This window comes from Bacillus rossius, chromosome 13 (assembly GCF_032445375.1).
Source record: "Bacillus rossius redtenbacheri isolate Brsri chromosome 13, Brsri_v3, whole genome shotgun sequence".
Classification (NCBI taxonomy): domain Eukaryota; kingdom Metazoa; phylum Arthropoda; class Insecta; order Phasmatodea; family Bacillidae; genus Bacillus; species Bacillus rossius.
In genome coordinates this window covers 41,663,364-41,677,940 of record NC_086340.1, presented here as the reverse complement: position 1 = coordinate 41,677,940, position 14,577 = coordinate 41,663,364, and the positions used below count along the sequence as shown (strand labels likewise).

At 36.4% G+C, this 14,577-nt stretch overlaps 1 protein-coding gene across 2 annotated transcripts in view; it reads left to right on the top strand.

The window, feature by feature from the left end:
• The first annotated feature begins 279 nt into the window (after nucleotides 1-279).
• The window catches only part of LOC134538486 (gastrula zinc finger protein XlCGF57.1-like), a 31,310-nt gene continuing 17,012 nt past the window's right edge, over nucleotides 280-14,577 (top strand). Inside the window, exons 1-3 of one of the 2 annotated variants that reach the window (XM_063379856.1) lie at nucleotides 280-390; nucleotides 4,370-4,459; nucleotides 8,207-8,363. In XM_063379856.1, the coding sequence (XP_063235926.1) occupies nucleotides 4,373-4,459; nucleotides 8,207-8,363 (244 nt within the window). In that variant the 5' untranslated portion in view covers nucleotides 280-390; nucleotides 4,370-4,372. The other variant, XM_063379857.1, reaches the window with a different exon arrangement.

The window sequence follows — 14,577 nt, the reverse complement described above, 5'->3', positions numbered from 1 at the left end:
CATACAAAATATTATTTACCATGATGAGCAATTTTCAATAAAATTACAAACATTTAATATGCATATTATAGACTACAAATTATATGTATTTTTTGTTATTTTAGCCTCTATAAGATGAACGGCCATTAACTAATTGATTTTAACATTAAATTCGTAATCAGCGACCTCGAAAACCCCTATAATGAAGTTTGTATGACATAACATTGGTTTTTGTATTTTTGACCACGTTTTCGGGCAAATCTCCCACTGTGCGCCGGGTCGAAACAATTCAGTCGCCCCGCTTCGATCAAAGATTGCAAGTGCTTTATTTTTTCTATGGAATTTAACACATAATAATTATTGGGACGTTGTTTACATTGAAAGTTGTGAGATTATACTAACTTCTAATAGGTAAGAAAAATTCTACTTTAAGATGTAACAACGAACCATCAGTTTTTTTTTTTTTTTTAAATAATCAGTCTTGCCCGTCTATCAACTTGCTGAGTGATTCATAATAAACTGCACGTCCATCATAATCGTAGTGGTAAAAGTTAGGTAGTGGGTGTGTGTAATCTTAACAACATAATAGTTTTAATAAATGTCAATACGAGGACGACGACGCCTTCTATGGATAGACGAATCCTGTTGGCTACAGGGTATTTGAATGCTCGATTTGTTTGGCCTTATTTTCTTCAAATTAGTAATAATATGAGTAAGGTTATCTTGCTTATTCAATGGTTGGTTAGGAATTACCAATTTAAATTTAGCCAACTTAACCTAGCCAACCGTCTATAGTATTTTATAATTCTTCAGAGTATTTTACCTAACATTACCAATGGTTCCCACAATTTCCTTACATTTTTAATTTATACTACTGAACTTAACAAACCATTCATATGATTTCGCAGTATTTTTTAACAGTTCTCACTATTTTATGCTATGTATTGATGTACTTTTTGGCTTTTAATTATTACTTGGATATCGGTGCTTTTTATAACAAAAATAAAATAGTTAACATGGTTTTCACATATTACACAAGTCCCTAAATTTACTCCAAAGGGATAGTTTCTTAATTTCTACTAGTTTGTAAAAAAATTAATTTTGGTAAATATTTACTTGGGCGGTATTTCCGAAAAAAAATGTTAAAAATCCGAAAATACCTTTATTTTATGCTCTTCAACTTCCTCTTTTCATTAAAAGTGGCGGAGGTAAGAAATTCCAAATACGTTAGGAGATATCGAATTTTTAAATTTCATCATTAGAGTTGAGCGGTATTTGCAAAAAAAAAATGTTAAAAATCCGAAAATACCTTTATGATATGCTCTTCAACTTCCTCTTTTCATTAAAAGCGGCGGAGATAAGAAATTCCAAATACTTTAGGAGATATCGAATTTTTTAACTTTGCAATACAAGACCTGTGGAACCATTCGAGCGGCGCCATTTTTGTTATTTTGCCGTGTGTTCGTGAGACGTGAATACGTGAATCGTGAATGCGTAATTAATAAAATGGTTGATTAGGTCAGGTCAGTTACATTATTAATACTTTCAAACTAAGCCGACATTAAAAATTATTTTGTGAATTAATTTTAATGGCTGTTTAGTTTTAAAATATTTATAATGTAACTGACCTGACCAAACAAACCCGGACAAAGGGTGAACAGTAAACTAAAATGGTCGATTAGGTCAGGTCAGTTACATTATAAATACTTTCAAACTAAGGTGATATTAAAAATAATGTGAATTAATTTCAATTATTCCTTAGTTTTAAATTATTTATAATGTAACTGACCTTACCTAACAAACCCGTAACAAAGGATGTACAGTAACAACTGAGGTAAATTTTTTTGTTACTTATTACTTGCGCAACAATATCAAAATAACAAATAAGAATTTAAAATTAGAAACGTTAAAAACTCACCTAAGTTGGAGGCGGTAATTAAACACCGTTTTAAACAATAATTGAACTAAATAATCACGTATTAGTTAATTTGAATTCTGGCCTATTACGAACAATCACGTGACATCACTATCCAATAAAAAAAAAAATACTCGTACGTAAACAAGAAACAATGGTCCACGCACGCCACAGGAATGCGCTGGTTTTGTGCTGAAATTTAAAAATTCGATATCTCCTAAAGTATTTGGAATTTCTAATCTCCGCCGCTTTTAATGAAAAGAGGAAGTTGAAGAGCATATAATAAAGGTATTTTCGGATTTTTAACATTTTTTTTCACAAATACCGCTCAACTACATATGAAGAAATTTAAAAATTCGATATCTCCTAAAGTATTTGGAATTTCTAATCTCCGCCGCTTTTAATGAAAAGAGGAAGTTGAAGAGCATTATATAAAGGTATTTTCGGATTTTTAACATTTTTTTTCGGAAATACCGCCCAAGTAAATATTTACCTTAATTTTTTAATATTTTTATACCTGTGCTTGTACGCTGTCACCGCAATTCATTGTTAACCCCCGAAAAATATTAATATATGTTTTCCATATACTTGAGATGTTCCTGAATTAACCCTGAAAGGAAGGGTTCTTAATTCCTAGTGGTTTATGAAAAAATAACGGTATACAGCTTACACTCCATGTGTATTCACCAAATCGCCGACATTCATTCTTTACAAGTGTGGGTTTATTAATTATTTTTTGTTTGGAGAACTTTAGTCAATGTATGTGTTGTAATAATGAAATTCATTTAAATAACGACTGGATTGCAATTGTTAAGGAATTTTTAATGCTTAATTCATGTTTGTTTTGTTGTTTTATTAGAATATGTAATTGTATTATGAAATTTTTGATTTGTTTCATCACATTTAAAGTACGTATTATTTCGAGTCGTTTTAACAGACAAGTCTAATAGGAGGCTAAAATTTTAATAGAATTGTTAGCATTTTCCGTTATTTGTGAGGAATACGTGCTGTGCACTGAAGTAGCCAACATATTGAATTTTGCTGTATTTCCAAGGAATAACTTGATTACAGCCACCCTATATTCTGTGTTTTATGTGGCTGTTGTTTCATGTATTCCAGATTATCCCTGATTCCTGAAGGATTGATCCTGATGGCATCATCATGTTGGTTTGATCCTGTGGTACATGATGCTTGCGGTTTTAGTTGAGTACGTCGGAAGAACCTGCACATTAAAGAAATTTCGAAATAAAGAATTATGATTATAGATTGAAAAAAATCCTTATTCGACTTACAATCATAATTCATTATTACGTAACAATATTTTTTTAAGTACAGAATCTTCCGATGTACTGAACTAAAACATCAAGCATCATGTACTGTAGAATAAAGCCAACATGATCATGCCATCAGAATGAAGCCTTCAGGATCCAGGGATAAACTTCAATACATGAAATGAAAATTTAGCTTCTTTTTAATTCTCCATACTGGCCACAGTTATGCCAAACAAAGAGATACATGATTGCGGGTAAACAATGAATGGCGATGGCAGTGTGAAAACACAGTTATTGTAATGTAAGCTTTAAACTGTTATTTTTACGAACCAGTAGTAATTAAGAAACCATCCTGTCAGGGTGAATTTAGGGATGTGTTTAGTGTGTGAAAACCATAATTTCAGATTTTTTTTCTTTCCGTTGTGAAAAGCCCCGACATCAGAGTGTTACCAAAGCCTGTGTCTCAGCCCTGTTAGCAGCTCGCTTCAGCTCCATAGCTCACCCTGTGTGGACTGCTGTGGTAAATGGACGCCTTGTGTGTAGTAATTCATATTTTTTGTTTAAAACTTTTTAAATAGGTATGTAAGACAATCATTGCAAAGTGTACATTGTGTCTTTCTTTTCCAGCATGTAGGTAACTAAACAGACGGTCGCCAGAGTTGTGTTCATGATGTCACTGTCTCACCATGCGCGAGGAAATGGGGTCTCAGAGTCGTTGCGTCCAGTTCCTTCTGGGCCACTGCCGAGGCCAGATACAGTCGTGAAGCGCTCCGCCTTCTTTCGCTTATCACCACGCATTTGCTTGGACAGTTTTTGTACATTTTGTGTTAACTCTTGGGATTGGAGGCAAGGACCTAGTGACAGTGTGCGTTTTTTCAGTGGCACTTCGCAGTGCCCTAGCTCGCAATCAAAGCCCTGCCAGTTAGACACCTAGTCGTCCTCTCCTTGTACTAGAGTGATGACGAAACTAGTCGTGGTAGGGGTGGTTCCGCGAGCCCTCAACACGTAGACCAACTAGTAGTCCAGTAAGTTTTCGCCAGGGCAGGCTGCTCTTTCAAACAGTTGGCGCTGGGCAAACAATCATCACATAATCAGCGAAGCGACTGAGCGGTGTCTGCCATGTCTCCACTGTCAGAGACGACCCGTGTGTGTGTGTATATGTCCTTGTGCTTGTACTACAGTGTGTGCTGACTTGTGGTTGCAGACGATGGCTGAAGGTGTGTGTGTTGAGGAGGACCCAGTGAAGCCTGAGCCGTTTGAAACAGTGCTCCTGCCCGTCAAGGAAGAGATTGCGGTAAGAACAGACTGCTGTTGCTTTGAGGCTGTTAGTTTGTAGCCGGAAGTGTGCAACAATCTGCGAAAGTGAGTGCTTTTTTTTTTGTTCTATCGTGTTAAAAATACGTGTCTGGTCGTTCGAGAGAAGAATAAAAGTCGTAATTCATTTCAGACTTTATATTTGATATTTATCGGGAACAGTTTCAAATAATTTAACAATCATAAACAGAAATTTAAACACCCCTTTACCTGTGACAATCATTGATATAATTTCAAGTGTTTTTGTTTATGTAAGGCACAAACCGGGCTCTATTGTTACAATTCTTTTGTAACATCTTAAAATATTAATTGTGTACAGTAGCGTAGATGGTAGTGTATTTGACGGAATGAGTGGATACTCATTTATCATAGGTTCAAACCTCCATTATTATTTTCATTTTTTTTATTTGAACTATTATTTAAAAGGGTATTAATAATAGTGATTTTTCAATGTATATTTTGACTCTTATAAGAAAATTAATGATCAATTCAAATGTAAATTGTAGTGATATTTAAATTTAATGAATATAGCTGCACGGTTTTAAAATTAGTTTTAATATAACCGTAGACAAATAACTTTTAGTGGTGTTTTTTTAATTGAGTGAAATGTGTTTATTAAGCTTCACGAGAAATTGAAGTTACTAACATAAAATATTTTTCTATGTTCAAAATTATATATACCTAATTATTTTCAAATTTGTTGATAACAAACTTCTCAAACTATTGATCATTTGTTAATCATATTTTACCTATATAGTTTATTTTTTTTTAGGTTTCAAAATATATTTTTGGTGTAGCAAAATCACACCAAAAAAATTCATTTGCTGGTTAGTAATTCACTTTTTTTTTAATTAATAAAATTTATTTCCTCCATTATTTAGAAATCATAGAAAAAAGATTACACTCACTTCAAAACCTAAACACAAATTGGCATCTTTGTAATTTTGCGCTACACTTTCATGCAGTTTGCCTGTTCCCGTCTAACAACTGTAACGTACTAAGGAGATTATTGGTTAAGTCAAATACAGCCCATTATTGACGGATACAAACTTATAGAGACAAATGAGCACTGCTTTACTGGCTGTGAATTGTTAACGTATAAGTAATACTTTTTTTTTTACCGAGATTCTTGAGAAACAAGTATCACAAGGTGTGTCCAGAAAGTAAGTACCGTTTTCAGGCCTCAAAGTCGGTCACTTTTTCTACTAAAAGTCACTTTTTGTTGTGATTGTCACTAAAAGTCACCTTTTCCAGTAACTGGTCACTTTTTCCACTTTTTTCACATATTTGATTGGTATTCTCATGTTCTTCTAAACAAAATTACAGTAAAACCCCGATTTTACGTTACCCTTTTTACGTTTTCCCGATATTGCACAAGTTTTTTTCGGACCCGTTTTACTCATTTGATACAATGCAATTAATTCCTGTGGTTTACAATGCGCCTATAATCTGCTTCCTGCAATTTACGCTGTTCTTTCGGATATAGCTTAGTATTAGGTGTCTATTATCACTTTTTCGTACTTGTTTGCAATGTTTAGGCAGATACGTTTGTGCTGGTTATTTGTCTTCTTTCAATATATCTACAATAGTATCGGTTCACTCAAGTTAATATGGACCAACAGCTTGATTCCTGTACCAAGAGCATGTAGAGGTAGGATCTCCTTTTTTATGTCATAGTTTTACAGTGTTGTTGTGAATTTTAAAATGATAATTAATTTTATTATAGCATAATGTTATTTTCATCATTTTAACAGGTAGTTTTTTGTGTCACTTTTAGTCACTTTTTAGTCATTTTTTTAACCAGAAAAGTCACTTTTTCCACTATTTTGTTAGAATGTAACCACTTTGAGGCCTGCGTTTTGGAAGAACTCGCATAAATTTTTTTTTCAACAGGAAATTAATTTTTACATAGAAGAACATTTCTTAAACTATTTATCTACGTAGTTACCACCATTGCTCAGACATTAGTCATAGCGGGAAACCAAGTTGTTTATACCCTCCTCAAAGAAAGATGCCGCCAGTGAAGACAGCCACAGTTCCCTCCTAAGGCACACTTCAAGCTCAGGAACGAGTGGTGGTCTGCAGGCGTGAGGCGGTGGGGGATCAAACTGCTACAGACGGAATTGTTGAATAAGGTTTTGAGTGACACCAGCAGAATGGAGACGCACGTTGTCATGAAGCAGCACAGTGCCTTGACTGAGCATTCCTTGCCTTTTGTTTTTAATTGCACGCTGCAATTTCCGCAGTGTTTCGCAGTATCGTACCGCGTCGATGGTTTCACGCCTGGGAAGGAGCTCAACGAGCAGAATGCCTTGCGTGTCCCGGAACACAGTGCACGTGATTTTGTGTGCTGACAACATTGTTTTTATTTGGTGTTAGGTGAGGGTCTGTGAGTGCCTCCACTTCATCGACTGTTGTTTGGATTCTGAAGTGACATGCCAATGACAAACCCAAATTTTGTCACCGGTCACAATTTTGTTTCTTTATATGGTAAGAAATTTCAAAGCACTGCGAAGTTGTTTAGTTTTGTGGACATTGTGCCCAATTAATTAAAGAGGTTTTATTTATTAACTACCGGTACCTACTATTTACAGTATTAATTAAGTAGTTACAGAACTTAAAATGTCTGTCCACAAATTAAACACTCTTTTATTAAGTTCACAGGTTGTTCTCCCCACTGGAGCTCGGCTCAACAGTGTTTTGACCTTTTTTCCCCCAAAATGTCTTCCTTCATTTTGGTGGAGTTTTATGAAAATGATATTTTAAAACAATAAACTTTCTGAGACTATTGAAAATCTTCTGTTAAATTTTATATTTTATTAGGTTTTCTAAATGAATTATTATTTATCTATTACTTGTATGGATTTCTAAGGGATTACCTAGTTATAATAATAAGCTGAATATGCCTTTTTTCCCCCACTTTTGTGTGCATCTGTAATTTACATACGTACTTGTGTTATTTATGTTAGATTTTAACAAAACTTGTTCATTTTTATTTATATTAATAGTGATAAAACTAAAGTGTGTAATTGACTGAGTCTTTTGAACTGGGTTTTGTTGAAAAAAACCCAACTCAAACTTGGCAGGTCGAGTACAACTGCCACCCCTGTGTATGGGCCGTGGGCTGGACGGAATATGATATACATACTGTGTATGCGAGTGGCACTGTTTCAGTCCAACATTGAGCAGATGATTATTTTACCAAACGAGTTATAAAAAAATGTGGTATAGTGGATGGCAGTTGGCATGTATCCGAGGTCAGAAAATATTTTGGTACTTTGTAAAATGTAATTTCAATGTAGTTAGTGTTTGATATTTAATTGCTAGTGCATTTCAAAATGATCTGTATCAATTTATTATTTTACATAAAAATTTTTTAACAAATGTGTGTACCCTTTCGCGTGCCATTGGTTCTGTGGCAAATAGTAAGCCAATTATTGCCTTGTTTACAGAAGACGAGAATCAGTCTGTATCATTTTAATGTACAGTTTACATTACAGCCATTTCAAACACTTTTTTTTAATGATTATTTTCATACTGCTATTTCCTTATCATTTATAACCCTCCCCATCATTGAGATTCTTAGTATCAATGCAGAATTGAAAAAACTCATTTTCTCAGTGCATTCAATTAACGATTAATGTACCATGATATATTTATAGTATTTTTTATGTTGTCTAGTTGGTACGTACTTGTAATATACGGTGAGACGTGACGCATGTGGCAGAGTGAAGACGAGGCTGACGGAGAGTGGACGGCGCCCTACGCTGAGACGGTGCTCGCTCCGGCCGAGACAGTCGACGAGAACAGGGTGAAGGTGAAGGAGGATACCATCGAAGACTCCCATGCGAGCGAGCAGCTGCAAGAGGCAGCCTCGCTCACAGGTGTGTGTCCATTACAGTAAAGTTATCTTAACTCTGTATTTACACATTTACAGTCAAATCCCGATTAACCGCAGGCGGGATGTCCGCATCGTTGATTAACTGTGCCTGTCAAAAAGTAACTTTTTGTAAATATATATCCACTAAAGTACAAAATGTTGTATGTAGACTTAGCTCACAAATCCAGATAGGAAAATCATATTCAGTGCTGACGTAACAAATTCTCGTTCATTTTTACTAGTGGTGCACCGATATGGCTTTACCGATTACCGATTATGAGAGCAATAATCGGCAGATACCGATTCAGTTACCGATTATAATGAAATAATTTTTTTAAGTGTAATAATGCACACAAAATTTTTTATTCCCATGTGAATTTAATTACAAGAGTAGGTAAAATTGAGAATACAGTTATAATAACAGTATAAAAATATATAAAATACACTATTAAGTCATTGCAAAGAGTAAATTAAATTAACTTCTATTTATATTTGTTATTGTAAACAACTTGAACTACAGTCTAATAATTATAATTTACAATGGGTAAGTTTTTGTTGCGGAAAACTAGCATTATTATCGACTATCACATAAGGTTGCATCGAGAAATTACAGTTTAACAATGTAAACATGTTGCTATATTTTGTTCACTTGAGTTTATATAAAAATGTTTCCGCACTTCACTTTTTTTCTCCCTAGTCGCCATCTCACTATAATTATATAAAAATGACTCAAAACCAATTCTAGCACATATGATTTTATTAATGTTGACTGAACGTATAAAATTATAAATACTTTTTCACTTTTCACGTCACATACAAATAACACAACAACGGATAATGTTACCAAAGACGCCCATAACGAGTTTGTAAAACGCAGTGATAAACTCTGAAATGTATCGGGACCACGATTTTGAACCGCTACTACGACTCGAAAAGATCAATTCTCATAGAATACACTGCAACTGCTTGTGGTATTTTGATCGCGTGCCATCTATTTTACGTCTCTGGCTATAGGTAATGTACAAGGCCACTAAACAAAAGACAGAACAAAAGACGAAACGTAAATAAACGTGTAGGAAAAATGTATTTTTTATTGTTAGAGGCAATGAGATTAATTAAACTTAACGAAATATCTGTAATCTTGATATGACGGAGTTAGATGAATTTTGTAATATATACAAATATTACCGTATTTCGTCCTAAAATGTGTAACAAAATATTACACGGTAAAAACCTACTTAATTACGCCGGGACGTAGATAATCGGCAAAGTAATCGTTAAGATAATCGCCGATTACGATTAATCGGTAAGTACCCATAATCGCCGATTACGATTCATCGGTATCCGCATCGGTGCACCACTAATTTTTACAATAGATTAAAAGAAGCATGGTACTACTACCATCTGCATTTCTAAGCACTGATATGAGATCTCGAAAGCAGTGCACGAGAACTTAGCAAAACCACAGACTTGTAGTGCGGCATGTCACTAGCTTATCTCATTCTCTTCACCGCGAAAGCCACTGTCAGTGCTGCAGCCCTTGGCTGTCCCATTGTTGTGGACTGATTTTTCAGTGCGGCGATTGTGGTGTAGTACGAATACGAACATGTCTGGCAAACGTTCTAACAATTCAGTGTAGCGCAACCCTTGTGTGAGTTTTTCATTTTGGTTAACAAAAAAAAAAAAATTTTAACCTTACTGTGGGTGAATGAGTGTGTATGTAACATCATGAGTATGTAAAAATTGTTTAATTAAGATATCTCAGTAGTGCTTGTTCGGCTACGTCTGCCGCCCGTCGGCCAGTTGGTGCCGGAAAGTGACATTACTTGATGTGCTGGTGCTGGAGAAAGGGATAATCTTAAAACAACCACTGCTCTTTGTGTGTTCATTTGTGCGCATGTTGCCATGTCTCGAGCAGTGTTGATGGTTCTCCCTCCCATCTTCTTCATTGCGAATGTCAGTGAACTGTAATCTTCACGTGTCTATCTCGACAGATTTATACTATGCAACTGTGCCCCAACATTATTGTGTTTGCAGGAGGTTTCCCTAGCTTTGCAACATTCCTAGACAAAACTACAGCTGGTGTTTTGAAGTGCCGCTTTTGTATTCCTCCAGCCCCGCGCAAGGTTCTCTTGACTAAAGTGCATGCTAGTTTGTATAGAAGGAACTGACAAGCAACAGTAGCTTCTCTCTTTACAAAGGGGACACAAGAAAAACTACAATACTTGGGAGGGGAAATACAAGTATAAAAAATAATATCCTTCGCCTTTGTCTTTTTGTTAGAGTGGGAATAGGCATGGTCGTGAAGAATTGGGGGGTGGGGGGGGGGGGGGGGGGTGGTGATAAAAGTGGGCAGAGGACTGCCACCTCACCCCCTCCCATTTTTTATATAAGGTAGTAATAAAGTAGGACAGAAAGCAGACTAAACGACCAAAGGTCAACACCAATGCTGAATTTATTATGCGCCAGTAAGCTGAGCCACATATGGTTCTTAATCATTTTGTGTTATTTGGGAGTTGACTGGATATGTAATTCCATCTTAAATCCTTTTTGTATTCATTTTTATGTGCTTATTTAATTTATGTGAGATGTTGTATCTTGAGTGGCCAACAAAAATTTAAATATTTTGCAGGTGATTTGATAACTTGCATGGCCTTTTTAAGTATGAATACCACCCTTCTTTTACATGTTATTTTGTTTTGGGATAGAATCTTAAGTGCAAGCAACTGAGTATTATGTCATTTATCAGCAAAAAAATATATGGTATGGTTTACAAATAGGAATTTTTCAGGAATCTGTTATCTCTTTAGATTTCAACTTGTTTAGCTGTCAATTAGTAACTTTCTGTTAGTTTGCAAGCTCAAAATGGAAATGAGTTTACGTTTGTGTTTTACAAAAAAAAAATAGTCTTCGACATATCCAAATAGGTATTTAATAAGCAATGTATACAACGGTAAAGCCGGTAAGGATTTTCAGATAAATTAAAAATCTGTATTTCTGATAAGGAAATTACAGAGACATATTTTTTTACTACAATATCAATATCTGTTAGCTGCATACTAGTGTGAAATTTTGTAAGGGGCTAGCAGGCAGCTGCATTTTGGTTGGTGGGAGAGATGGAGGGTGGGGGAGGTTACTGGGCAAACTTTTACCTGTCTTTGGAATACATTTAGGAGGCAGTCGCTCTGGGGCATAGTGTGGTTAGGAGAGGGTTGTCGCACCTGCAACGAAACAACTTGTCCCACAACCCTCGCATCTTGGGTCATGGCACTTGCAAGAGGGAGGGGGGGGGATGGGATCCCACATATACTAGATACTAGAGGTGTGTGCACAAGTATTCGGAAAATTCATCCACAGGAGATATTTTTTTCCCCTTTAAATATTTTTCTATCGGGGTTCGAAAACAAATGTTTAGCACGGTTATAATTTCCCTGAGGTTGTGTTCCTTGTCTGAAACAGAACCATAATGTCCTTATCAGGGAATGGCATTGGTGGTCCCAACACCACTCACAAGACCCCTATCGAGCGGGAACCCAGCAACGATGGTACTTTGGTCAGTGATGTGGACAGTGACGGTTTTAGTGAAGGAGAGATGTCAATTTTCATATATATTTTAGTTAGATTATTGTTTCTGTTGAAGTGAAGTTTCTTTACAATCAATAGGGTAAGTAGAGGCAATGATATCATAAAGGGTAATGAAAAATGGGTCATGAAAACTGTTGGTGACAAGAAAGGGCTAACTAAAACTGAAAGTGATGAAAACTGTAGGCAACGTAAACCATAGATAACAAAAAAAGTAGATTAAAACAGCACACATACTTTCAGATGATATTATAAAATTTTGTATAATTTTGCATACTTCATATAATTTTGCATATTTTCACATACTTTCGCAACTGTGAACTCTCTACTCTTAACTTTGAATTGGGATCTTTTTTTTTTTTTTTTTTTACAAAGATCCAGTTAATTAACACTTTGAAGAATCCACATTTATTTGAGGCACATTCTTGTTTGAAACATTTGTCAATTTTCTATAATCCATAACAGTGAAGCTCACTTATTTGTGGAGCTTGAATTTAATGTTATTGTTTGTTAGGCACTGGCTGTTACTGAAGCGTGCAAGCTCTTGGGAGCAAGGAACTGAAGCCGAGAGACAGGGCCGGATGTAGCCATCTGGGCCCTCAAACTGAGACCCACTGCAGCAAAATTGAGCAGTGATAAAAATTAAAATAGAATTTTTAATAGAACGACGTGATCAAGGGTGGTCTGAAAAGTTAAGGGAGAGTTCAAATTCAGGCTGTAGAGTCCCGCTTACCGCTTGATGGTGGGGAGGGATATCTTTAAGCTACATCGTTGCAGAAATGACTGAAGTAAGATCCAAAAACCAAATAATAAGCACAGGTGAAGACCCACGGAAAACTAAAACACTACATTATCGTACGAAATGTGTTAGGAGATTTTGGGAATAAAATTCCCAAATTGACGTGACTACATTCCGTGTTTAAGGTTCCGAAACAATGCTTTATGTAAAGGCACCATAAGTTAAAAGTGTCTCGAGCAGAAGTCCCAATACAACTGCTGTAAGGTTGGCCAAGTGCCGAGCACAATTAATATCCCCGTAGGGGATGAAAGGAGGGCAAAGGGGTTGGGATTGGAATAGAGGTAACTAATAAGCCATCCCAGAAGGAGGCACTCTGATTGGATAACAGGAGAGACTGGAGAAGGGCATCCAATGGGATGGCCTAGAGGCCATCTATTGAGAGGAGCAAGGCCTCAGTTAGTGGTTCTGCCTGGGGGCGTACAGAGAAACTAAAAAGAGCTTTAGTTTGGTTCGTGAAACATCGGGCAGGTGATGTGTGCTGGCATGTGTAATGGAAAGAGTGACTTGAGGGTGCGGGGAGAGGGAAGTCGCACCGATGTCGTGGCGAAAAGAGACTAGGAGAGCTGGGAGTAGGAAGGAGATGCCAGAGTGGCTGCTTGCACAGCCTGGAGCGTGGCGTCGCTGGAACGGAAGACTCGGTGCCTGGGTCGGGGTCTCATAGTCGCACGTGATGGCAGCTGCTGACGTGGCACTACCGGCAGCATGGCACGGTAGCGCTAGGAGTGAGCGGACCGACTGTACAATGCTTCAATAATAAAGGTCACATTGGATTAAAAAATAAAAAGATTTAATGTAAGCCCCTGAACACTGATCAAAAGTACAGATAGATAAAAACGTGAGATGGTGCCGAAAAAATCACTAATTTGCGGCACACAAGGGTTTTCTTGTTGAAGTGAAAATTCTTCACAGCCGGTAGGGAAAGTCATCAAGTCATAACAAAGAGCGCAATGGTCGGGAGTGGGGTGCTCGATGGCAGATGGGTGGAGGGTTGCAAGATGGGGCTCTTGGCAGTGGAGTCGAGGTAGGGAGGGGTAATGCTGTGCACCCCGCTTCTTACTTTCACCTCAGGCAAGCTTTATGCTAAGAACAACAAAAGAAAAAATTACTTTAATTTTTCTGTTTGGTATCTGTATTGTGTTTGTTACTGCTGCATTCATTCCTGTACTTGCTTTAGAAGTGGCTTACAAACTAAACTTAGCTTTCTGCTGCAGTTACGAACACCATACACATCAACTCCTTATCTGGGATTTGAACTCAAAGCCCTCATGCATCTAATACTATTCTATTGGGGTGGCGATTTTTTTTAAAAAGTAAATTATCTTAACAGCCGGTAGGGTAAGTTGAGACAATGACACATCAGAGTAAAACCAAAAGTGCAACGCTCAGTAGTAGAGTGCTCTGAGTAGGAGAGGGAGGGGGAATATTGACCGTCCTATTTCTCGCTCTCGGGAAAACATTAGAAAAGCAAATCTGCTGTGCTGCATTTTTTGTTACATTGAAAACAACAAAGATTTTTCTCTTTAAAGATTCAATTTAATTTAATTATAAATGTGAAAATTATCATAAACAATTCCAATAGTGTTAGTGTATTTTATACGCAGTATATTATTGTGCCATTTTTGTATTAAAAAACTATAAATACTAACAGTTGACTGCTGACAGAGCTTTGTTGTTACGTTCCCAAACGGAAAGAAGAACAGTTACACTCCTCTGTGCGTTGGCCTGCTGACCCCCACTCCTCTGGACACGGCCCACTGGAAGCTACAATTTTTCAAAGTGGGATTATAAGTTTATAATCAATAAAAATATTTAATAAAGGTTAATCTGGAGCAATTTG